The 27,965-nt window shown below is 35.7% G+C and overlaps 2 protein-coding genes across 6 annotated transcripts in view; one reads left to right on the top strand and one right to left on the bottom strand.

Annotated features, from left to right (window-relative positions):
- Positions 1-21,037, bottom strand: part of LOC123260037 (dystrobrevin beta) — an 822,761-nt gene extending 801,724 nt beyond the window's left edge. For all 5 annotated transcript variants that reach the window (XM_044720962.1, XM_044720963.1, XM_044720964.1 and 2 more), the window contains exon 1: positions 20,869-21,037. In XM_044720962.1, the coding sequence (XP_044576897.1) occupies positions 20,869-21,028 (160 nt within the window). In that variant the 5' untranslated portion in view covers positions 21,029-21,037. The remainder of the gene's footprint in view (positions 1-20,868) is intronic.
- A 620-nt stretch (positions 21,038-21,657) lies between these two features.
- Positions 21,658-27,961, top strand: LOC123258950. Its single transcript, XM_044719207.1, has 3 exons — positions 21,658-21,988; positions 23,143-23,354; positions 24,275-27,961. The coding sequence occupies exons 1-3, from the start codon at positions 21,658-21,660 to the stop codon at positions 27,959-27,961; spliced, it is 4,230 nt and encodes a 1,409-aa protein (XP_044575142.1).
- The last annotated feature ends 4 nt before the right edge of the window (positions 27,962-27,965 follow it).

Genomic DNA, 27,965 nt, shown 5'->3' with positions numbered 1-27,965 from the left:
ACAAAAAAAAAAGTTGTCAATATTTTTGACGGGACCCATATATCTTTATGTATTTCGACCCGCTGAATCCGAATTTGAAGTCAGTTTGACCAGTACACCGTCAAATTTTCGAGAAAACTTTGAAAAACCGAAAAAAATGACGAAAATCGGCAGTTTAGGCGATTTAAAATGATTTCAAAAATTTTTTTGACCTAAACTAAGCATGATTTCAATGTATTTTGACCCGCTTAATACTTATCTGAAGTTTATTTAGACCATAAGCCATTAAAAGTTTAAGTAAATTCCAAAAAACCCTGCAAAATTGCAAAAAAAAGCAAAAAATAACAAAAAATTCCAGATATTGTGTTAAAAAACATTTTCTAAAATTAGATCAATCATGATTCTCATGTATTTCGATCCGCCGAATATAAATCTCGAATTTATATGGCTCAGAATTCTCTAAAAATCTAAATAATCGGCAAAAAACCACTGAAAATCAAAATCAAATCAAACATGTTATCCGATCTGTGGAATATAAATTTTAAATTTTTTGACCTAAATCCTCAAAAAATTTTAATTCTTTAAAAAAATCTTTTCAAAACCGTTTATTTTTTAATTTTAATTCATTCTCCGCTTATATCTAACCCTTTCATCTTCAAATGACCTACATAAACGGTTTCTCTTTCGCTTTTTTATTTTCTCAGGTAGATCTCTCTTCAGTGTCCAACAATGATCAGCCATCATAATGATATCCCACTTTCCTTGATAACGATTTTCCATTACACTAATGTCTTGATGGAATCTTTCGCCTTGCTCTTCACTGTAATCGTCAAGATTTTCAGGAAAGTGTGAAAGGTGAGAATCTAAATAGTGCAATTTTGAATTCATCAAGCAACCCAAAGTATCGTAGTTGTACAACAACTCTTCAACTAAATTCACGTAATTCTCACTTTTTGTATTCCCTAAAAAGTTTTGTGATACTTCTTTGAAGCTTGCCCATGCTGCTCTCTCAATCTCGTTCATTTCATATTCGAAATTATCGTCCTTAAATAAAGACCGAATTTAGGGTCTATCGAAAATTCCTTCTTTCAATTTTGCATCACTTATAGCTGGAAAGTTTTCCCTCAAATATTTGAAACAGTTGCCATCTTTGTCTAAAGCTTTGAGAAACTGCTTCATAAGACCAAGTTTCATGTGAAGTGGCGGTAGTAAGTACTTGGAAGGATCAATTAGAGGTTCTCGGGTAACATTGTGAGAACCAGGAAAATTTTTTTAACACAATATCTGGAATTTTTTGTTATTTTTTGCTTTTTTTGCAATTTTTCAGGGTTTTTTGGAATTTACTTAAACTTTTAATGGCTTATGGTCTAAATAAACTTCAGATAAGTATTAAGCGAGTCGAAATACATTGAAATCATGCTTAGTTTAGGTCAAAAAAATTTTTTAAATCATTTTAAATCGCCTAAATTGCCGATTTTCGTCATTTTTTTCGATTTTTCGAAGTTTTCTCGAAAATTTGACGGTGTACGGGTCGAACTGACCTCAAATTCGGATTCAGCGGATCAAAATACATAAAGATATATGAGTCTCGTCGAAAGTACTGACAACTTTTTTTTTTGTGTGCTGGTGTAATGATACATAATGGAAGATGAAAGTTCAAAATATTAATTATGAAGGATAAAATATTAATTATTTTATTATGTTAATAGTAATTTGGCGTGTCATTATATTCCAGTTCGGTTGTAATTTACTTTTCTAGATTGTAACAATATATGTTTATATATATATATATATATATATATATATATATATATATATATATATATATATATATATTGTGACATGAGAAAATTTTCTAAAATTTGAAATTCCGAGTTTAACAATTATTAGGTTGGCTAAGCTGAGGAAAAGCAGAGATTCGACGCGCCTGTGTCGCCCCAAGCAGCCTCCCGATCAGAATGACAAGCTCGAGGTAAACTTAGTAAAAGAAAACGCGCCGAATTTAAATTAAAAATTCAAATAAAAAGAATACCGGAATGAGTGTGAACTATTGTTGAATGCATGAGTGAGTGAGACTAGACTATAGCGATCAGACGACCCGCGAATTTCTACGAGCCATCGACGACCAACGTGACATCTGGCCGCGAGGATAGAACGGCGAGAAAATTTGAACGGACCAATGACGACGGAGAGCGACCAACAACAAGTATGCGAGGCGCCATCTGAACACGAGGCTGATCACTAATCGAAGTATCGACCAATCATCGATCGCAAGGGAATACTGGACGCATCCCGGAATACAACGGCTGGCTAGAAGAAGCTGTGAGCTGATTGGATGCGAGTTTTTTTTTTGGAACGAACCGAAAAGAAAAAGAGCATGGGTTGCCAAGGAGGCAGCGATATTAGCAATTAATTCTGATCTGGACGCCGTGACTGTGGCATCGTGCAGTTCTATTTTGATTATTTTTGCTGTTTAGTTTTTGTAAATTTGTCGCTGACGTGAGTACGATTGTGTACATTATTGTGAAATATTTCGCTGAATTGTTTTGGACACTACGACCCCGGACACGCTATCGCCGAGATACCGACGCTCTTCCGTCAGTTTTGCCGCCAACTTCGCCTACTTGGTCAGCATCGCCCGAGACGTCTACGGTAGCTGCAGGGTAAGTCTGGTCGCTGTCTTTATTAGCCCCAGGGTGTCATCACCGCGAATTTCGTCGTGTTAAAATAATTTGTTTATAATTCGAGTTGCACGGAATTAAATAAATTCCGTGCGGTATTTTTGAAGCTTAGTGACGACACTCTGCGGCACGGTACCGTTGAGTCACGTGTTTGTGTGTGGGGAATTTTTGGTAAGGATTATAAGTACTGTTTACCTACCTCGAGCTTCAAATACCCGACAAAGCGGCTTAGTAAATTGCTTTGTAAAATAAGTTGACGAATTCGAATACTTCGCATAATTTGTTTTTTTTTCTTGTCATTGTTGAACCATTTGACGATTTGAATTATTTTGGATAATTTTGAGATCTTTATTAGGTTTTTGCGATTGAAATTATTGGTTGAATTTTGCGATTGAAATTATTATATTTTTTTTTAATAAAAAAAAAAAAAAAAAAAAAAAGAAGACTTCGTAAATAAATTTTGCGAGTTGACATAATTATTTGTTTAAAAATTTTTTGAATAAATTTGGCGAATTGAATTAATTATTTGTTTTTTTAATTTTTGGAATAAATTTTGCGAGTTGAATTAATTATTTGTTTTAAAAATTTTTTTGAATAAATTTGGCGAGTTGAATTAATATTTGTTTTGAAAATCTTGGAATAAATTTTGCTAGTTGAATTAATTATTTGTTTTGAAAATTTTGGAATAAATTTTGCGAGTTGACATAATTATTTGTTTAAAAAAATTTTTGAATGAATTTGGCGAATTGAATTAATTATTTGTTTTAAAAATTTTTTTGAATAAATTTGGCGAGTTGAATTAATTATTTGTTTTAAAAAAATTTTTTTGAATAAATTTGGCGAGTTGAATTAATTATTTGTTTTGAAATTTTTGAATAAATTTGGCGAGTTGAATTAATTATTTGTTTTGAAAATTTTTGAATAAATTAGGCGAGTTGAATTAATTAATATTTCTTTTATTTATTTTTTTTTGAAAGAAAAGACTTTGTAATATTTTTGGTTACTCGAAATTTTTTTTTTGTGTAATTTGTTTTATTTTGAAATGTTGAATCATTGCGTTAGTACTAGTTTTGCGTTAGAATTATTTTTGCGTTAAAATAATTTTTGTTATTAATGCTACATTGCCGACAGAATATATTTGTTGTTGAATAAACCGTTGTTGGATTAGAATTGCACGCCTCAATTATTTGTTTTAATTGTTGTTGCTCTGATTAACCGATCCTATCGTCCAATTTCGATTTCTTTGTCCGTCGATTGCCGTTATTCGATTTTTGAATCTCTTCAACACCGACCCGCCGCCCAACGAAGATCAACAGCGAGATCAACCCGTGGAACATTGAGTTCCTGGCGCCCAACCAAATCTACGAACCAGGTAGGCCAATTAATTTTGTTGACCTGATCCGGTCCTGTCGACGCCAGTGCCGGAAAAGGCATCACAATATATATATATATATATATATATATATATATATATATATATATATATATATATATGTATATATATATATATATATACTAGCTGTTACCCGCCCGCTCCGCTGGGCACTTTATAGAATTATATTTTAAGATCTAGACTTGAAATTCAATTGGAGTATTGTTCTGACTTGCACAGATTCAAAATTCTATCGGATTGGCCTGTACCTTTTATCCATGTCATAATTCTAGTGAATATCCATTGTAACTTTCAATGTGCAATCACTATAACATTCCCGTGGCTTTCTCCAAAAATGAATAATCATTTTTGGATTTACGATTTTAATTTTTGATTTTACGAAATCTCTTAAAATGAATAGCCAAATTTCTTTTCCACATCTCAAGTGTTTAGAAAATGTTTTCATTTTAATCTGTTACATTCCCGCGATCCCGTAATAAGAACAATTCATTGGTTATGTGATCAGCAAAAATAAAATGTATGCAAAATACATAGTCCGTTGACTATATAGCTACATGTAAAGTTAAATTTTAGAAACCTTACAATGACTTTTTCGCCGCTGCCAAAGAGACAATTGTGGTAAGAAAATATAATTATTAAAAAAGGAAAATATTTTAATCTGTTGACTTTGGAGGCCATCCCTGTAATTACCTGATTTGTTGTAAAATCCGTTCTTAGATCATTTCTATATCACATATAGAAGACTCCTATCAAATGTTAAGTCTATAGGAGCTATAGCTTTGAAATTAAAAATTTTAATTGTAAATACCCACCCCCGCAAACCCCTGTGGAGTGAGCTATCGTAAAATTCGTTCCTATATTATTTCTACATCTCTTACAGAAAATTCCTACCCAGTTTAGAGTCTATTGGAGCTATAGTTTGAAAACGGGAATTTTTTATTGCTAACGCCCCTGCAATCCTCTTTGGGGTAGGATATCGTGAAATTCGTTCATAAATTATTTTTACATCACGTACAGAAATTTCCTATAAAATTTGGCATCTGTAGGAGCTATAGCTTGAAAATTACAAATTTTCATTGTTAATACCCACCCCCGCAACCCTCTGTGGGGTGTTATATCGTAAAGTTCGTTCATAGATTATTTCTAGATCTCTTACAGAAGATCCTTACTAAATTTGGAGTCGCTAGGAGCTATAGTTTAAAAATGGGAATTTTTTATTGTTAACGCCCCCGCAACACCCTTTGTGGGTGAAATTTCGTTAAATCCGTTCTCAGCTGACTTCTACTCGGTAAAAAGAACATTCCTACCAAATTTCAAGTCTCTAGGTCTTATGGTTCCAGAGATATCGTGATGAGTGACTATATACGTGGAAATCATATATATATAGATGTGAGTGAGTGCATGGATGGATGCGTAGGAGTGCATGGATGGATGCGTGAGAGTGCGTGGGTGGATGCGTAGGTAGAGGTGTGGGAGTGCGTGGGTGGATCCGTGGAGGTGCGTGGGTGGATGCGTGGGAGTGAGGGGTGGATGCGTGGGATGGTGTGGATGAAAAAATAATGACGAAAAAACGATCGTCTTTTGTTTTATTGACGGAAACAAAAAACAAATGACTACACACATAAATTAATAAAAAAAATGGAAATTTTCTATTGTTAACTCCCCCGCAAGACCCCTTGTGGGTGGAATTTCGTAAAATTCGTTCTTAGCTGACCTCTACTCGGCAAAAGGAATATTCCTACCAAATTTCAAGTCAATCGACCTAATAGTTTCTGAGATTTCGTGATGAGTGAGTTCAAAAATGGGATCTCCTATATATATATATATACTAGCCGTTACCCGCCCGCTTCGCTGGGCGTTTAATAGAATTGTATTTTTAGATCTAAACTTGAAATTTAATTGGAGTATTGTTTTGACTTGCACACATTCTATTGAATTGGCCTGTACCTTTTATCCATGTGATGATTCTAGCTCATATATTTATTGTAACTTTAATTACTATTCTAGCTCATAATATTCATTGTTTTTTACGAATTCAATTAGAATAAGTGGCCAAATTTCTTCTTCCATCTCAAGTGTTTAGACAATGCATTCATTTTAATCTGTTACATTCCCGCGATCTAATAATAAGAACAATTCATCGATTGTGTGATCAGCAAAAATAAAATGTATGCAAAATACTTAGTCCGTTGAATGAATAGCTACATGTAAAGTTAAATTTTAGAAACCTTACCATGACTTTTTCGCCGCTGCCAAGGAGACGATTGTGGTAAGAAAATATAATTATTAAAAAAGGAAAATATTTTAATCCATTGACCTTGGAGGCCATCCCTGTAATTTCCAGTTTCTCTTGAGATTCTTTTCAATTTTATGTCGGTAGGAACAATATGAATTTTTTGACTATTATTACTCCCGCACTCCTATGTGGGAGAGAAATTTCGTGAGATCCTATTCGATATGATTTCTACGTTGTAAGCTATATTTTGAAATTGAGATATTTTATTGTTAACACTAACCCCCGCGAAACTTATTGGGAGTGGTTTAATGTAAAATCCGCTCTTAGATCATTTCTATATAAGATATAGAAGACTCCTACTAAATTTGGAGTCTATTAGAGCTATAGCTTAGAAATTAAAAATTTTTATTGTTAACACTCACCCCCGCATACCCTTGTGAGGTGAGCTATCCTAAAATTCGTTTATATATTATTTCTACATCTCTTACCGAAAATTCCTACTAAATTTGAAGTCTATAGGAGCTACAGTTTAAAAACGGGAATTCTTCATTGTTAACGCCCCCGCAATCTGCTTTGGGGGAGGAATTTCTTAAAATCCGTTCTTAGCTGACATCTACGTAGAAAAAGTAATATTTCTATCTAATTTCAAGTTTCTAGGTCCTATAGTATCCAAGATGTCGTGATGAGTAACTATATAGATGGGAATCTCCTTCACTTACATAGATTTACTTAATTCATTAATGTTAAAAAATTTTAATGGTTATGTATTTGCGTACACTTAATGATTTTATTTATTTAAACAACAGAAAAATTTGACAGAAATTAAAAATCTAATTTTTAGGTCAGTTAAAACTATAATTCGAAAATGTAAATTTTTTATTGTTGCCGCGTACAATCATTTTTTGAGTAGATTATGGTACAATCGTTCGTAACTGATCCTTCCTAACTTTCTACTTTTATTCTAATGATTCCTCTGAATTTATTTGACAACCGAATTTATAATAACAGTTTATTTATTTTGACAGTTATTATAGCAACGGTAACCATGGTAACGGTAACCATAGTAACGGTAACCATAGAAACAGTAATCATGGCAACGGTAACCATGGCAACGGTAACCATGGCAATGGTAACCATGGCAATGGTAACCATGGCAATGGTAACCATGGCAATGGTAACCATGGCAACGGTAACCATGGCAATGGTAACCATGGAAATGGTAACCATGGCAACCGTAACCATGGCAACCGTAACCATGGCAACCGTAACCATGGCAACGGTAACCATAGCAATGGTAACCATGGCAACGGTAACCATAGCAACGGTAACCATAGCAACGGTAACCATGGCAACAGTTACCATGGCAACGGTAACCATTAAAACGGTTGTGGGGAAGGGTAGGGTGGGGTTGAGTTCTATAATTGATAGGTGCCACTGATGGTTTCTTAGATTGGAGAATTAATATGATATTTTTCCCCCAAAAAATTTCTCCCCAAAAGAGAGAGAGATTGGGAGGGGGCAAAAAGGCACGGGAGGGGAGGGGAAGAATTAGAGGGAGGGGAGGGGATAACATGCGTGACGGTTATCGAAAAATTCATTTTGGCTAGGAATTGCGCGAAATCCCTTCTTATCTCTCGTCTACGATGAAAAAGGAGTACCTATGCCAAATTTTAAATGAATCGGTCCAATAGTTTCGGAGATCTGGTGATGAGTCAGTGGTATTTCGCTTATATGTATATAGATATATATTAAAAGCAGCTGTGTTTAGGCCTTTCCTAAGATATTTTGGAGTGAGACGATAAGTTTGATTTTCATAGAATTTTTTAACAGGAGCTTAGTTTAGGCACTTCCGCTAAAAATTCAAAACTTGGCCGGAAGTGCCCAATTAAACCTCCTGCTAAAAAATTCTTCATTTATATATATTTATTTATATATATATATTATAACGGGTATTTTCGTCCCCGTGCGTTAGCGAGGACGAAGTCCAAAATAAATAATCTGGCCTACCTGCTTTACCTGTTGTTGGGCGCCAGGAGCTTTGCTCCGATCACGTCGATTTCCGGCTACTCCGGTCCGGGACTCTCTTCGTCGGGTGGCAGGCCTTAAGGGTACGACTTAATTATAGAGGAACGAGGAAAGTATTCGGGATTGCTCGCATTAATTCGCAATTAATTAAAAAAATTAATAAAGAAAATTCAATTATAAATTTATTAACAATAAATGAAAACGATTGGTTAATATTGACAAATCAAGAAAGTAAACGCAAAGAAAATTAATAACAATAATCGTCGACGCTGTCGTCGATTCGCAGTTCGCAACCCGAACAAGGAAAAAGTTCAAAGTCGCCGCAATAATAACAATGAGTTAATCATAATAATCCACTTAATGATAACTCGCTAAATACCAAAAAAAATAATGAACCTTCGCTCAGCTAAATTAATAACCATCGAATCAGAAAAATCAATCTTCGCTCAAATTAATTAACGGCAATTAATTAACTAAATAAAAAAATAATCTTCGCTGTACTCAAGTAAATACAATTAAGCAAAATAATAAAACATAAATCGTTGCATCAATTCAGTTAATTTCAGTAAATTAACAAAAAAAAATTAATCTTCGCTAAATTCAGTTAATAACAATTTATTAACTCAAAGAAATAAATCGAATCGCCGGCTTTAATTAATGATGATTAATTAAAATTAACAACAACACAAAAAAAAATAAATCTCCGCTTGCTTTAATTAATAACGATTAATTAAATAAGTAAACTCGATAATCGATGCACCAAAATTCAATTAAGAATAGCTAAATTAAATTTCAAGATTTAAATAATCTATTCACCGAATTTAATTAAACTTTAATAATAAAATTCAATCTTCGAATTTACTCAATAATTAAATTAAATACTTAAGTAAAAGAAAATTAAATAATCACTCAGTTCTCTGTCACTGAGTCTCATACAGTTCAAATTCTATTCCAAGTCCCAAACGCTCCGCTGAGAGTGGGCAACTTACGTCCGATTGCCTGTCTCGGACGCGGCAGCCGTTTCTCGGGTTCCCTCTCCGTAGGCGAACCTCTTACTCAACGTCGGTAAATCGCACGAACCCGAAGCTCGATCAATGGGTAGTCGAACTCATCGATTACCCCGGGAGTACAAAATCAACCAGCGTAATTCTTATAACGAACAATAATAATTATACAACCGTAAACACACACAAAAAAAAAAATATGACGGTACCTAAATACCTCGTGGGATTATCTCTGCTGACTGACTCAACTTAGCCTTGACGTTTTTACACTATGACTCGACTAGTGTCGAGTACAATTAGTAATAAATGAATTAATTATTTAATGAACCCAATTCGACTGTTTAATTAACATAATTGAATCTCACGAGCTACTTCAATTGAGACAAAGCCACTCACCCTGGTCACAGCGTCGACCTGAAGTTATTGCTGGGTTGTTTCTGCCACTAAGTTGCTCTCGGCTTTCACGTCGGACTCTTAGATAATGGATTCCTCGGCGAGGATACTTGCTGATTCTTTCGGAACACGGACACGTCGACTAACAATCACACCAAAACACGCGTCGTACTTTATGACGCTTTCGTCGAGTAACTAATTAGCAACAGCTAATTATCGTCGCACTGCCTTCATTTTTCGGTAACCCAAAATCAGCACACTACGTCGTGGCTAATTAAAATATACGTTAGATTTCAAACGCAAGAAATACTCGAGGATTTTTCCCGAAAAAAACTTAGTATCGTAAAAACGTGTCCGCACACGGCAAGTCGAAAACGTGGAAGAAGGAAAAACAGCACATCTCGCATTCTTCGTCTCTCCCCTCTCTGCTGGGTCCGTCGTTAGCTGTGAACTCCAGAGATGGCGCCGTAAGTCCAATTTTCGGATATCGACGTTTTGAATGATGTATTGGCTGGAGCATTGGCGCGCTTGACAGCTAGCTTTACACCTTCATGCATGCGTCGATTGCTCACTTCCGATCAGTCCGAGTTCCGATCAGTCCGTCGTTTCGCTCGCTCTCGAGACAGCCATCCTCCCGTCGTTGATGATCTTGCAGGTTACCCACGTCGATGATCCTCGTTGTTTCTCTTCGCGGGTTCGTGGCCGACGTCGTTAGTACCGCCACAATTATTAAGTACTTAAATCTAACTTAAAGCTACTTACTTACTAAATTAAATTACGTATTATCGCATTAGATTTTAGTTTCACGCGCAATCGAGCTTCGTTCGAGTTTCTACTCGCGAGGGCGACTCGGTCTCGGCGAATCCAACCAATGGGCATAAAATAAAATAAGAACTCAATTAAAATTTCCTTTAAAATTAAATTCAAAAATGTAAAATTAGAGAAACAACGCCTTAACAGGTGGCGCTAAAAGCGGCCTGTTACAATATATATATTAGGGTGTGCCAAAATGTAACTTTCGTGGAGAACCGTTTAAAATTGGAATTTTGATTTCCTTTTTTAACAGGGGCTGCGTTTGGGCATTTCCTGAGATATTTTGGTGTGAGACGATGTATTTGATTTTTATAGAATTTTTTAACAGAAGATTTAATTGGGTACTTCCGGCCAAATTTTGAATTTTCACCGGAAATGCCCAAACTAAGCTTCTGTTAAAAAATTCTATGAAAATCAAATACATCGTCTCACACCAAAATATCTCAGGAAATGCCCAAACGCAGCCCCTGTTAAAAGCGGAACTCAAAATTCCAATTTTAAAAGGTTCTCCACGGAAGTTACATTTTGGCACACCCTAATATATATATACTAGCTGACCCAGCAAACGTTGTTTTGCCATATAAATTATTTCTAGGTAATTTCTAGTGTAGACAAAAAATAACTGAATTATTGTAAGTGTGTAAGGATGTGGTATATGCGTGAAATAGGCATGGAGCGCTGTGAACGATGAGGGAATATAAAAATAACAAACGCCAAACATTATTATAGTTTATTTCTTAAAATTACATATCACTAATTAATTACGACAGTAACACTAACAAACAATATCAATCTCTTAATGCTATAGCGTAAACAATATTTTTTGTTAGCCCATTTTTAGCTAACACAAACAAACTGGATGGTTTACCCACTCGAGAGCATGCCACGTATAATTGTCCGTGTGAAAAACATGGTGTGCTCAAATCTTAGCCACAAATAGACATCGTTTGGCCTTGGGATTTGTTGATAGTCATTGCAAATCTCAATCTAATCGGAAACTGAATACGTTTGAATTGAATTGGCACATCTGTAGGTATAATAGGAATCCGTGGTATTAATATATTTTTACCTTGGAACTTGCCTTTTAAAATACTGCCTTCGATAACGTTTTTTATTAATTTTTGAGTGACTAATCGCGTACCGTTGCACAGCCGTGGCGGATTCAAATTACGAAGCAAGATAATAGGAGATCCAACCTTCAATTGTAAATTATGCGGTGGCATGCCTGGCAAATCCAGTGAGTTCAAAAACTTTGTGGGAAAATTTACAGTTTCGCTGGCATCGCAAACTGTATCAATAGATTTGTATGATACCAAGTTCCCTGGCAACAACTGTTGTATCTTCAGATTTAAATTGTCAACGTCTACATTTCTTGCCGCTAATATTGCTCTTTCTGCAAGCCACTCATGATTTATGTACTGTGTGTGTGTACATCGAGAAATATTTGTTAAATAAGAGTATCTTGCGAATCAGCGATTGTGCAGAAATCGGCCGATAATTTTACGCGTTCAGTTTCATCTATAGCAACTTTTCCATCAAAGATATCGAAGAGTTGTTTTAAAAATGTTTCAGCGCAGGAATGAATCAGATGTAAATGCTCGATGTACGTGTTGGCGTTGTTCTGCGTCTATTGACTGTGAAACGGTGTGATTGTCGTTGTTCTAATCTTATTACTTCATTGTGTTCAGCTCGTGTATCTTCTGATTGTTCTTGACGCAATTGTGTCATGCTCACACGGGCATCAGTATTTTGTCGCTGGATTTGTTCTTCGGTTCTTTGGGATCTATTTCTCATGCTTCTAGATCTACTTGTATTACGGCTCAAATCAGCCCCTTGGCGTTTTCTTGGCATTGCTCACTGTACAAAACACACATAAATAGAATAAATGAAATTACTTGATGATGAAAAACGTTATAGTTATAATTAGGCCAGGATTTTTGCCGCAGTTTTAAAATGATTAGTTTGAATTTTTGAAATTATAGCAAAAATATTACTTTTATGAAAAAAAATTTGAAACAAAAGGTGTAAAAAATTGAATTTTACTAAAAAATTGTCTCCTATAATTTTCTCATACAACCAATATTTCCATCGTAATTTCAAAATAAAGATTCATAATGATTGATTCAAATTTTTGGAAACTATGAAAATCTCAATTGTGAAATGACGACTTTCCTATTGGTCCTAAGAAAAAATCATAAGAGACATTTTTTAAATAAAATTAAATTAAAATTAATTTTTTACAAGATCAATATTTTTGCCGTAATGTCAAAAACTTGACAGCATTAATTGTAAAATGTTATTTTGAAATCACGGCAAAAATCCTGGCCCTAGTTATAATGTATTTAATATTTGATTGTACACACATACATTTACATATTCATTTAAATATTAGACTGTTTTACGAAAGCGAAAAATTTCATTTTTCATAATTATATCAAAAATATATTGTTAGAAATGGTAAAAAAAAATGAATACAAAAAAAAAGTTTGCCCAATTTTAATAAAAATTAACTTTCACCGAATCTTTTTTGACCATTTCCAACAACATTTTCGATATAAATAAAAAAAAGTATACTTACAACACAAAAGCCGTTGTTGGTGGAAGCTCGTGCCACGTGTTGAGTACTTTTGAGGTTATGTAAATCACTTGATTAACTAATCGTGCAATACACTTAAAATTAATAATTTTATTATTATTAATAAAATAGAAATAATTAATAGTTAATATGAGAGTTACACTGAGATAACAAAATGATAAATGTAAACATTACTACTACACTTGATGCATAAACAATAATGATGGCCGAATAGTGTAGGGAGTGAGAGAAGTCTTATTGTGTGAGAGAAACAGGAGACGGGCTTCGGTCTCATCCCTACTCCGTGCTGTTTACTGAGAAGTGACACCGGTCTATTCTGGCATTTCATTCACCAGTAAAAGCGCGACAAATTTTAAAAATCTAACATTGGTAACACTAAGCATATATCAGGAATAAACTTTAATAATAACAATAAATGTTTATTTTTATAAAAAAATTTTAGATTTGCCATAAGCTCAGGGAAATTTTAATCGAAATAGAGTGAAAAACATTTACAAAAAAGACGATAATTGATCAGTTATCGAGTGGGAGGAAAAATAATTAAATTACTAAAATGGCTATTAAAAAATAGGGGTTGGTGATAAAAGGGTAAAAATTTAGGGTTGTATGTATTTTTTAATGCCACATTATAGAAAAATAAAAACAAAAAATTTTGTCCAAAAATTAAAAAAAAAATGTTAAGGGTGAACAACGTTTATCCTTTAGGGGTATGAAAAATAGATAGTAGCCGATGCTCAGACCTACTGAATATGCATATAAAATTTGGTAAAAATGAGTAAAGCCGTTTCGGAGGAGTAAGGTAACTAACATCGTGACACGAGAATTTTATATAGATTTATATAGATTTATATTTTTTAGTAGTTTAATTTATTTATTTATTTATTTATTGGTGCCATTTGGACGGTGGTCATCCACACCCGTTACAGCTTTCGAATATCCAAAGCTTTAGTAATTCCTTTAATACTCCGTTTTTCCTCTTATTTCATGAATATATTTTAAATTATAATATACATGGGAAGTATTGGTAAGGTTATTTAAACAAAAGTTATTATTTCCAAATTTAACAATAATCATTTTTATTGAATTTAACACAATATCACAGATATACTTTTTTTTACTTAATGAAAGCTGATTTATTCAATAAATGAGTTCAAGTTGCTCACATACATGTAACGATAGAATTATTTAATCTCTTGTTGGATTTTCTGAGCAAAAATAAAATCTCAGAGCTAACAATATTTATTTTTATATTGTAGAATTATTTACTTTTACATAAATTTATTTTATTAGTTTTTAAATTCTTTAAAAACATATGTTTGAGCACATTCGTGAACTTAGTTTTTCAAAGTCTGTTTAGGATTAATTTTACGACCTTAGGTCCTTGAGTTATACAAAGGACTCTTTGTATATCTATATATATATATTTTGTAAATGCATTTACAAGAGAGTGCTACGGTCTTAGTTAAGATATAGTTAAAATAATTTTTACTTTAGTATTATATAGAGTTAGACCTCATAGCAAAATATTATTATTTTCTTTTTTAGTCTATGACTAAACTCTGTGAAGTAACGACGTCCTTTCGAAGTACACTCACAATCTTCATCTTAATAAAGATTCAGATAAAGTTGAATCACTCTATGTTTAAAATTCAATTGGCTTTAATATTAATTTATAATCAATCCTATCCATAACTTCCTACAGGTTATGGGCCCAGGTAACGCGAAGTGATTTAAAAATAAAATTATTAATTTTATTCATTTAGTAACAGTTGATGTTAAAGTCAATTTTTCTCAATTTCAAAGTGACACTTGATTATCAATAGTTAAATATTATTGAAAATACATTTATAGTTTAATACTTATTATTAATAATTTATCGCTAGTGAAGTTTATTGTTTGTTTAGTGAGTGTTTATTATTAAAACAATGGAAGCTCCCAAACAGCAAAGAGGTATAACTCAGTTTAACGGACTAAATTATAGTGTATGGAAGAAAAGAGTGCGATTACTATTAAAAGAAAATAGTTTGCTGAGTGTTATCGATGAAGACATTCCGGTACCTCTTAATCGTAAGTGGATTAAGAAAAATGATAAGGCTCATAGTATAATCGGTGCACATCTGACTGACTCATTATTACATTTTACGGATGTAAAGTACGCGAAAGATATATTTAATAAACTAAATTCAATTTATGATCGGAAGAGTATCCAAACACAGATGACTATGAGAAAGAAATTATTAGATTTTAAATTAGCCCCAGAAATGTCTCTACTGGAACATTTCTCAATTTTTGATACGTATGTAAATGATTTATTGTGCGCTGGATCAAAACTAGACGAAGCAGACAAAGTGCTGCAGCTCCTAAGCAGTCTTCCTTCTTCATATGAAGGAGTGATTACTGCCATCGAAACTCTATCTGAAGACCAACTAAGTTTGGATTTTGTAAAAACGCGTTTACTTAATCACGAGCTAAAAATCAAGGCACAAAACCTTGACACGAGTGTAAAAGTGTTAATGGCAGAAAGAAATGGTCAAAATAATGAAAACAAATATCCTTTTCACAAAAATAGTGGATCTAGATTTAAAAAGGGTCGTAAACCATTTAAGAAGCCATTTAAAGGAAAATCTAAAGTTAAGTGTTATCATTGTGGTCGTGAAGGACATTTGATAAAAGACTGTATTCACTATAAAAGGTGTCAAAAGTACAATGATCAGAAGAAAAATAAAACTGCCCAAAGTCTTCAAGTGATTGACTCAGATTCTGAAACTAGAATAACATTTATGGCTGGGAATATTAATTTATCCGAGTCTGATAAAAGTAAAATTAGTTTCTTATTAGACTCCGGGGCATCAGATCATATAACAAATAGAGAAGATATCGCAAGAAGTTTTAAGCCTCTTGCTAGACCAATTAAAATTTCAGTCGCTAAAAATGGTGAAACAATATTAGCAACAAAACGTGGTGAAATAAATGTGACTACAGACTGTGGAGTCAAAGCAACAATTGAAGAAGTCCTCTACAGTCCAGAAGTGCCATATAATCTGTTATCGGTCTCTAAGCTGCAGAAACTGGGCATGACCATCGTGTTTGATCAACATGGGGTAAAGATAAGTAAAAATAATGAACTTATCATGCGAGGTAAGAAATTAAATAACTTAACAAAAATAGAATTTAAAATTAACATTAATATAGAAGTCAATTCAGTTGTTAAAGTCATTAATAAGAAAACTAGTTATGATATATGGCATGAAAGATTAGGTCATATAAGTAAAGATAAATTTGCTCAATTAAAGAATCATAATATGATAGATGATATTGAAGAAATATTACAAATAAGTCCTAACGATAAAACATGTGAAGCTTGCATTAAAGGAAAGCAAACTCGATTACCATTTAATAAAGTAAAGAATCGAGAACATGTAAAAGACCATTATTTATCGTACATTCCGATGTATGTGGTCCAATCACTCCGACGGCACTGAACGACAAAAATTATTTTGTTTTATTTCTTGATCATTATACTCATTATTGTGTAGTATATTTGCTTAAACATAAATCAGACGTGTTTTCAGTATTTCAAGATTTTGTAGCTAAAAGTGAAGCTAAATTCAATCTTAAATTAGTTTACTTATATATAGATAATGGTAGAGAATATTTATCAAATAATATGAAAGATTATTGTAAAAAGAAGGGTATAACTTATCATCTTACGGTTCCACGAACTCCTCAATTAAATGGCGCAGCCGAACGTATGGTGAGAACAATTACAGAGAAAGCAAGGTCAATGATTGCTGGATCTTATTTAGATAAAGTTTTCTGGGGGGATGCTGTTCTAACAGCAACATATTTGATTAATATTAGCCCAAGTAAAGCATTAAAGGTACTGAAAACACCGTATGAATTATGGAATAATAAAAAACCTAAATTTAAATACTTAAGAGTATTCGGGTCTACCGTATACGTTCATAATAAAATTCATAAAGATAAATTTGACGACAAATCTTGGAAAGGGATACTGGTGGGCTATGAACCGAATGGTTATAGAGTCTGGAATGTTGAAATGGAAAAACATGTCACTGTAAGGGATGTTATTATGGACGAGACAAATTATATGAAGTCTCGGCCAGGTATGAATCCCACGAGTGACGGTTTAAAGACATTATTAAACGATAATGTACTTAAATCTGGTAATGATAAACCAGATAGTATAAATAAATCTGATGTTTGGAAATCAGATGAGTTATGTAAATCTGGTATTGATAAACCAGATAATAAATCTGATACTGAGAAATCAGATAGCAAATCTGGGAATAATAAACCAGATCATGATTCTGATGTTGAGAAATCAGATGATGTAAATAAATCTGATAGTAATAAATCAGATACAGACTATTACCCCAGAAATAAATTTCCAAGATTAGTAAATGAAAATAGTTTTGAAGTCAGTCGGCGAAGGAGTGAAAGGATAAAGGGTCTTCCTAGAATATCATATAATGAAAACATTAGTCCAGAAAGTTGTATGTTAGCTGCTCAAGTAACAATAGACAATATTCCGAAATGTTTTAGCGAAATTAAAGATAGGGATGATAGGGTTCAGTGGGAACAAGCTATAAATAATGAACTTGATTCACTTATAATAAATAAGACTTGGACATTGGTACCAAGGCCAAAAGATAAAAACATTGTAGAATGTAAATGGATATTTACAATTAAAAACGATGAATTTGGTAACCCGTATAAATATAAAGCCCGTTTAGTAGCTAGAGGTTTTAGTCAGGAATATTTAGTAGACTACGACGAAACGTTTGCCCCAGTGGCCAGAATATCAAGTTTTAGATTCGTTGTAGCATTTGCTAACCAAAATAATCTTTTACTGCATCATATGGATGTAAAACTGCATTTTTAAATGGTAAACTCAAGGAAGAAATTTTTATGAGTGTACCTGAGGGGTTCAGTCCGCAAAGGGTCAGGTCTGTAAATTAAATAAAGCTTTGTATGGTTTAAAGCAGGCAGCTCGATGCTGGTTTGAAGAATTCGAGTCATTTTTAAAAGAATTAGATTTTCAAAATTCTCCTGTAGATCAATGCATTTATATTTTAGATTTAGGTGATATTTTGAAAAATATTTATGTCGTATTATATGTTGATGATCTTGTGATTGCTACATATAATGTAAATACAATGAATAAATTTAAAGAAAAATTAATGAAAAAATTTCAAATGGTAGACTTGAAAGAAATAAGATTATTTTTAGGCATACGAGTTACTAGAAAAGATTCAGTTATAACTCTAGATCAAAATACATATACAAATTCAATTATAAAGAGATTTGGGATGGAAATATGTAATTCAGTAACAACACCACTTGAAACAAAGATTAATTATGAGGGTTTAAATTCAGATAAAGATTGTAATAAACCGTGTCGTAGTATTATAGGTTGTTTAATGTATTTAATGGTCTGTACCCGACCAGATTTATGTTTTGCCGTAAATATTGTAAGTAGATATATGAGTAAAAATAATATTACATTGTGGCAATACTTAAAACGGATATTAAGGTATTTAAAAGGGACTAGTAATATAAAACTAACATATACACGCAACAATTATTCTAGTATAATATGTGGATATGTCGATGCCGATTTAGCAGATGATAAAGTTAAGAGATTAAGTACAACCGGTTATATTTTTAAATTGTATGATACTTGCACTATTTGTTGGGCAACAAAGCGACAAACATCTGTAGCAGGCTCCTCTACCGAAGCTGAATACATGGCTTTATATGAAGCTGTGCGAGAAGCAATGTGGCTACGTTCATTAGCAGAGAGTATAAAAATAGTCATATTAGGTCCAATAGTTATTTATGAAGATAATAATGGTTGTATAAGCATTGCTAATAATCCATCAAGTCACAAAAGATCAAAGCATATTGATATTAAATACCATTATTCTCGTCAAAAGGTAAAGGATGGTTTAATCAAATTGATTTATATGTCTACAGATCGCCAAATAGCAGATACATTGACCAAGTCTCTTCCAGGAGTGAAATTTGTGGAACTTAGAGCACAAATGAGTCTTGTATAGAATTTAAGTCATATCTGTAATACTATTGTAACTGGTCTGATAAGGTTTTCCCATACAATGATGGGTTTTCCCTTTATCCATAAGCAATGAATGTTGGGCCTGGTAGAATCATAAATAGAACATATAAATTGGGACTGAGGAAGAAGTCGTTACGTTTTAAAATTTTAAGTTAGATTTAAAGTTATTTAAGTTCATATAATTTTGTAAGAGATTTTATTTTTGAGGGGGCGTGTTGGATTTTCTGAGCAAAAATAAAATCTCAGAGCTAACAATATTTATTTTTATATTGTAGAATTATTTACTTTTACATAAATTTATTTTATTAGTTTTTAAATTCTTTAAAAACATATGTTTGAGCACATTCGTGAACTTAGTTTTTCAAAGTCTGTTTAGGATTAATTTTACGACCTTAGGTCCTTGAGTTATACAAAGGACTCTTTGTATATCTATATATATATATTTTGTAAATGCATTTACAAGAGAGTGCTACGGTCTTAGTTAAGATATAGTTAAAATAATTTTTACTTTAGTATTATATAGAGTTAGACCTCATAGCAAAATATTATTATTTTCTTTTTTAGTCTATGACTAAACTCTGTGAAGTAACGACGTCCTTTCGAAGTACACTCACAATCTTCATCTTAATAAAGATTCAGATAAAGTTGAATCACTCTATGTTTAAAATTCAATTGGCTTTAATATTAATTTATAATCAATCCTATCCATAACTTCCTACATCTCTCAATTGAAATTTTATGATCATCACTTTATTCAATTAATTCGGTAATTGTTGACTGGAACTAACAATTCTACTTTACGTTGAATAAATGTTGAATCACATGGAGGTAGTGATGATTAACTAACAAATGTTGACTTGCTGGTTCTAACGCTCTTTTCGATCAAAGGTCGGTAATAAATTTATTTTTGAAAAAGTTGCATGTTGATGGTCTAATTAGCAATTTGTCTCTCCTTATTTTTTAGAGGGTGATTTTTTAACATTTTGATGTAGCCATAAATGAATTACAAATTATTTGAATAATTTAAACCTAAATATTATATCTCTAATAGATAATAATGATGTTAAATGATTTTTTAAAGTGATAATAAAAATTTTTCACTAATTGTTTTTTTCGTACAAATAGAAGATTCTCTAAAATGGAGTTAGACAATTTGTTAATTAGAACGTCGATGTGTGATTATGAATCATGGGAGAAGACGATACTCGGGGAATTTGAAATCGGGCATAAAAATAAAAGCGTTAGTATTAAGGTAAGGGTATAACACTCTAGAAATAGAGTATAGTTGATTTAATTTTACTACTAAACGTTCTGATTAAAAATGTACAATTCGAGGATTAAATATCGGATGGTCATTGATTACTTCGCGTACTTGTCAGAATTTTACCTATTCTCCGAGCTTGTAAGGTTCAATGTGCTTTTCGAGTTTTTTAGACTTCCGTTAGATCGCCAAGTTAACGGTTCGGCACCACGACAGTTAAAATCCATATTTGTATAAGGGACATAACATATCTTATTTCTTTGTAGTTTGTCGAACATTTACATTCGATTTCAACTATTCTTATTGTAATTAAGAGAAAAAAATTCAAATTAAAATGAAAAATGTTAAATATCTGTAACTACATACGTTTATATAAACTATACTTACGGTGAACTTTTTTTTGAATAAATCGAAGTTTACACGCCGTTCTATATGATGCGAAACGAATACTATCAAAATTTTGTTCCTGCATCTCTTGAGATAATTGTAGTATACTTGCTTCATTATTATGATCTGAACTTTTTCGATCGAATTCGTCTTCCATCATTGCTGTCTTCTAGAAAATTATTCAAATTTGTAAAAAATGGCATCTTTGAGATTTAAGGGGTTAGGGGTAGCCAGGATTTTCAAAAAATCAATTATATTTTTTTTGCATTTTCGTTATGTGTAATATCTTAAAAATATTCTCTGAAAATTTCAAGTCGATCCGATAATTAGTTTTTGAGTTATTCGACAAATAACAAAGAGAGCTCGGGTACTTCAAAGTGCTCGGGAGCAGATAGCTAGCGGCAGCTTCAAGAAACCCCCTTTTAGGGTTCTATTGTCATCTTGTCGTATTCAAAGAAACGAAAAAATATATTTAACCCAAAAACGGCGGAACGTGATGAAAGTGTTCGGAGTACATCGTCTAAAAAACTGAAACAAAATACTGAAAACGATGTACCCGAAAGTTGCATCTCTGAATTTCGAATAATTAATTTTATTACGGTATTCACTGCCATTTCTGCTCTTGTGAAATGTAAGAAATGTGATGGAAACATTGAATTTCTAACAGCTAGTACACGTGGGCTGGGATTTAAAATTGTAGTTTTATGTAATAACTGTGACAGTGAATATATTCCTTCCTGCTCTTTCATTGGGCATTCTTATGAAATAAATAGACGTTTTATTTTTGTGATGAGAATACTAGGGATAGGATACGAAGGTTTGTGCAAGTTTTGTGGCCTGATGGACATGCCGTCTTTTTTAGATAAAGCTACGCATACAATATTATTGAAGTACATTTTAGATTGTGGTAAAACTGTTGCAGAAGCCTTGATGAAAAAAGCTGTAAATCAAGAAAAAGAAGCGATAAGTGAAAATAAGAATAAGAACGATTTGACTGTATCGGGAGATGGAACCTGGCAAAAACGGGGATTTACATCGTCATTTGGAGTTTCTTCTATAATTGACTATTATACTGGAAAGATTCTTGATATAAACATTAAAAGTGCTTATTGTAAGCTATGTGAGTATTGGAAAAAGAAAAGAAATACTGTTGAGTTCGAGGAATGGTATGTGTTCGGTGAACAAGGCCCAGTAGCGATTAACTCGCTCCTGGGGGACTCCTAAATTCAAGAGACGCACCTGTCCACCGCTAGTTCCCGCAAAAATCGAACCGCCAATAGAAAATCAGCCTCTCGATCACGCCATGAATCGACCGCTTTATTGGCTGATCGCTCCCGCTAGACATGCGCAATAGCCTTCTTCCCCAACTCAACGAGGAAGAAGACGGACTGTTGTTATTATCTTTCACTGCATCAAGTCGCCATTAGTTTTTCTTTATTTTCGCTTTTCGTTAATAAACCGCATTTCGCTTATTTAATAATTTAATTTGCTTAAATTAATTGTTAATAATCCGCTTTAGTTTGTTATAGGTAATTTGTGTTAACAGTGCATTTATTTCACCGCTTTTTCAGTGCCGGCAAAGTGTTCAACCACGTGTCAACCGGCTTCGCTTTTGCAAACCACGCTGTAATTTATAAATCCGCTTTTATCTTAACAATCCGCTATTAAATATATTAAATATTGAGTGTATTTAATGTAAATAAATTCCTAGTGTTATTTTTTATAATAATTTACGCGTTTTAATTGAGATATCCAGACCTAAACCTGATCCCCGCTTTTCCGCTCTTTCAGTAATTATTCATTGGTCCCTCGAGCCGGATCAGGCTGGCTCTATCTCAATTAAATTAATTAATTATACCGCTAAAAATTGTGCTGTGTTAAGTGAAGTGTAATACCGCTAGGAAAGGTCGAGTGTCAGGAGCATCGCAGAGCACATCGGGTGCTGCTCCTGATAGTCATTCGTACACCGGTACGCTGAACTTTCCGTTTATTAAGACTGAAAACTCGACTTCGGGCCTTAAATAACCTCGCTATGGAGAATTACACAAGATAGTTGAAAAATGCAATTTGTGCTTCAACTTTCGTGTTCCGCACCGCGCCGCAGATTGCAAGACCGCTCAAGATTGCCGAAAATGTGGTCAACGTCACTACATGTCCATCCATTTTGGATGCACCAACGAAACCAGCTTCATCGCAGTCTACATCTTCCGCACAGGCAACTAATCGTTCCCTTTAGACCGTTTACAACTTGAAATTAACTGTTGATTATTTCAGATTCGCTTTCTGCTCAAGTATTGATAGCTACCGCTTTAGTCCAGGTCCGCCCACATCATGGTAATCCAATCACCGCCAGAGCGTTGATTGATCAAGGTTCAGAGCTCTCATTTATGAGACAGTCGCTCGTCAAGAAGCTTGGACAACCGATACAGCGTGACATGGTCATGCTCAAGGGCATTGACAATGTCTCCGCAGGAAGCTCACTAGGTGTGAGCACAATTGAGCTTCGTTCGCTGTGTACGACCGCATCAATGCATGTCACCATGCATATTCTACCGACACTGACGAGAATATATGGTGAGGCTTTCGCCTACCTCCGAAGAGGCCGTTTCCTGGGCTCAAAAGAGCTATACACGCACGTATATTTGTCCTACCTTCACCTTAACCAATACACAACCAAGAGCGCTGACAAGGAAAGACCGCTGTCCTCTTGTGTTTGCACACACTCATTGAACAGCATTTGAGAGTTACGTGTTTTTTGCAAATGTGTGCAACTCTCATCGACTCCTCTGGCAGCCCATTCCCTGTGGGTACATCGAAATATACCCGCAGAATGTGAGCAGTATCCAGCGGGGACCACGGGGAGGCGGAGTCGATAGAAGACCGTGTTGTATGTGTAGTGTGTTGTGTGTAAATTGACTTTACGAGTAAGTGTTTGCGTCTGTGGGGTGCCCGGGCACTTGTGTAGTTTTTGGTTCCCTATCTTATTCTACGGCAGTCATCCAAAGCTCTATACTATCCTCACAATTGTGTGGAGCATATCGCTTTTGCCTAGGCGCTCCGACTCTACCTAGGTGGATGCCTGAGCTTCGTCCCTTATCGCGCTTTCATTAGCTAGTTGGGTCTGCAATAGTTTGCAACATACTACTACTTTGCTGAAATCTTTTAAAAGCTTGAAGTTACTTTGGGATGTGGCAATCGCACGCGCTACATTCACCCACTCCGCGTTCCCACCCCATATGTCCTTGAGCACCTCGCGTTGAGGCTCGTACTCAAGGCATTCGAGCATTAAGTGCTCCACGTTGTCGACCCTTTCTCCATTTCCCTTCTCCCTACACTCGTCGCAGAACCTACTCTCCGTGTGTTCGTATTTGAATTGATATTCCCTAAAACAACCGTGACCAGTTAGGATTTGGGTCAGCCAAAACCGACACTGACGGTAGATCTTCCATCGTTCGTGATCGCTGATCCGACATGGCCGCATCTTGAGAATCTCAAGCTCGCTGACTCGCAGTATCTACAGCCACGCCCTGTAGATATTATTCTAGATGCATCACCAGCCGCACAGATCATGAACGCAGAGATTCAACGAGGACCTCGCAATGCTCCTATTGCACAATCCACCACGTTTGGTTGGATTGTCTATGGAGCTGTCACCACTAAACACGCTTCAACATCACACGCAGCACTACATGCGTCAGTAGATACTGAATTACAAGACGCTATCGCTAAGTTTTGGGAACAGGAAGAGGTTCCATCAGGTAATTCACCGCTCAACACCGCTGAAGAAGACGAATGTGAAATTCACTTTCGTCAAACGCATTATCGACAGCCTGATGGACGCTACGTAGTGAGATTACCGCTTAAAGTCCCCGAGAGTCAACTTGGCGACTCTATCAACGCAGCCATGGGATCAATCCGCAGATTAATAACTCGCTTGTCGCGAGAAAGAATATATTTTGACATGTATCGTGCATTCATGGCAGAATACATTCAACTAGGACACATAGTACGAGTACCAGTCAACGAATTGCCCGCAAACGCTTACTTCTTGCCTCACCATAGGGTATTGAAGCTTGATAGTGCCACTATGAAGCTCCGCACAGTGTTCAATGGTTCCTGTGCAACATCTACAGGAATTTCATTGAACGACATTCTCCACGCAGGACCCAAAACGCAAATTGACATTTTTGATGTGATGTTGAGAATCCGTTGCAGCAGGATTCTATTTGCTACTGACATCACCAAGATGTTCAGACAGATTGAGGTCGACTCGCTTGATTGCCCGCTTCAGTGCATTCTCTGGATAGATGAGAATGACTTAGTAGACGCTTACTGTCTCAAGACAGTCACATACGGAACCGCTAGTGCACCTTTTGACGCAGTACGTGTGCTTATCCAACTAGTAAAGGATGAAGGACACCGCTTTCCGCTAGCTGTTGCTCCAATGTTGAAAACACGCTACGTAGATGACATCTACGGTGGAGCAGACAACGAAGAAGACGCTATCAAGGCTGCAGTACAAACAAAAACTCTGTGTGCAGCAGGCTGCTTCCCGCTTGCCAAATGGGCTAGCAATAGTCCACGGTTACTCGCTGAAGTCGCTCCAGAAAAGCAGCTGAATACACCGCTTAAAGAAATCAGTGATGCACCAGTAAAAGTCCTGGGCATATACTGGAATTCACGCACTGACGCTCTCCAGTTCAAGTACACGCTACCGCCACAGACGCCCAAGACAAAAAGAGCTATTTTGTCTGAAATCGCTAAGCTGTATGATCCGCTAGGACTTCTCGCACCAATAGTCGTCAAAACCAAGATCTTTATGCAAGATCTGTGGCTAGATAGAGTGTCATGGGATGAACAATTGTCACCATCACTCATTCACAAATGGACTGGATACCGCGAGGATCTTCGAAACATCGAATCCATCCGCATTCCACGCTGGAATAATATAGCACCTGGAGCAACTATGGAATGGCACGGGTTCTCAGACGCTTCGCAAAACGCTATGGCTGCCGCTGTTTATTTGAGAGTCACTGACGCTGATGGGAACACAAAGGTCTCACTTTTGTGTTCAAAAACGCAAGTAGCACCGCTGAAGACCATGACAATCCCACGCTTGGAATTATTTGCCGCATGGTTGCTAACACAACTGATACTTCATGTCAAAGAAGTTCAGTCGCTTGAAAATGTCAGGATCAATCTCTGGACTGACTCCGCCGTGACTCTCGCATGGATTAAAAGTCCAGCAATCCGCTGGAAGACATTCGTCCGCAATAGAGTGGGAAAAATCCAAGAAACGCTTCGAGATGTCTCCTGGAAATTTATTCCAGGAAAACAGAACCCCGCTGACTGCGCTTCAAGAGGTATACCTACGCTAAAACTGAAACAACACGCTCTCTGGTGGCATGGACCAACTTGGCTTCATGAACCAGAATCCTCTTGGCCCACTCTGGAGCCTCCAACCGACAATGCAACGCATCGAGAAGAACGCCAAGGTCTGACACTAGTAACTTGGAAAGCAGAAAATTGCCTGCTCCAACAATTACTGTCGCATTACACGCAGCTGTTTCCACTGCTACGGAAGCTTAGCATCTGGCATCGTGCCATCGACCGCTTTAAAAGAGTTCCACAATCTTCGCTGGCCTACCCGCTTACTCCATCAGACCTGGAGCGCGCTAAATTGACCTTGATTAAGTTCACTCAAGGACAATACTTCGCTAGAGAGATTCACACGCTACAAGATGGTGATGGTCTGCCTAAAAATAACAGCATCACTAAACTGACTCCGTTCATCGACCATCAGGGGGTCCTGAGAGTCGGTGGCCGCTTGAAAAACGCATTGCTGGACCCAGAAGAGAGGCATCCAGCGATTCTACCGCGACAATTACCGCTTACATCAATTTTGATTGATGATTCGCACCGCAAAACGCTTCACGGAGGTACTCAGCTTACGCTCGCTGACTTACGCAAGAGTGTCTGGATCATTGGAGGCCGTGTTCCAGTCAGATCATTTATTTTACGCTGCGTTATCTGCACGAGACACCGTGGAGAACGCGCTCAACAATTGATGGGTCAACTACCCGCCGCACGAGTACAGCCAACTCGAGCCGTCTTGCATACAGGACTCGACTACGCTGGACCTATCACGCTGAAAACGTTTCAAGGACGTGGAGCAAAAACATACAAAGGCTGGATTGCCGTCTTTGTATGCATGTTCAGTTCAGCTGTACATTTAGAGCTAGTAACTGATTACACCGCTGCCGCTTTCATTGCCGCTTATCGCCGCTTCACTAGTCGCCGAGGTATCTGCCACACGCTATATTCAGACTGTGGAACCAATTTTGTAGGAGCAGATAAAGAGCTGAAACGACTATTCGCTGCAGGATCCCGCACGTTACGAGAATTATCAACCTTGATCGCTCAAGATGGCACGAACTGGAAATTCAATCCGCCTGGAGCTCCACATTTTGGAGGAAAATGGGAAGCCGCTGTGAAATCTATCAAATTTCACCTTCGAAGAACAATCGGAGACTCGCTGTTGACGCTTGAGCAATATTCAACGCTACTGGCTCAAATTGAAGCCATATTGAATTCCAGACCGCTCACACCGCTGAATGATGATCCTGCTGACCTGGCCGTACTGACTCCAGGTCACTTCTTAATCGGACAGTCACTGACCGCTATCCCAGAGCCATCGCTGACAGATTTACAACCTGCTCGGCTCTCGCACTGGGAACAAGTCCAGCAAATGGTTCAACATTTCTGGAAACGCTACTACCAGGACTGCATCCACCGCTACCAGGCCATTTCAAAGTGGCATCATCGACGCAACCAGATCAAGGTGGGTTCAGTTGTACTGATCACCACTGAGGATCTCCCGCCAACCAAGTGGCCATTAGCCAAAGTAATTGCTGTCCATCCAGGTGAAGATGGACAAATCCGCGTAGTAACTGTTAATACAATTAACACAGAGCTGTTACGTCCAATTACAAAGCTCTGTGTCCTGCCACTAACGCATGAAGAAGATGATCTTGTCGACGCAGCCGCCAACCCGGGAGAGAATGTTCGGCGAACAAGGCCCAGTAGCGATTAACTCG

The sequence above is a fragment of the Cotesia glomerata genome, linkage group LG2 (genome assembly GCF_020080835.1).
Source record: "Cotesia glomerata isolate CgM1 linkage group LG2, MPM_Cglom_v2.3, whole genome shotgun sequence".
Classification (NCBI taxonomy): Eukaryota; Metazoa; Arthropoda; class Insecta; order Hymenoptera; family Braconidae; genus Cotesia; species Cotesia glomerata.
The sequence above is the reverse complement of the archived record's forward strand: the minus strand, read 5'-3'. Positions and strand labels throughout refer to the sequence as shown.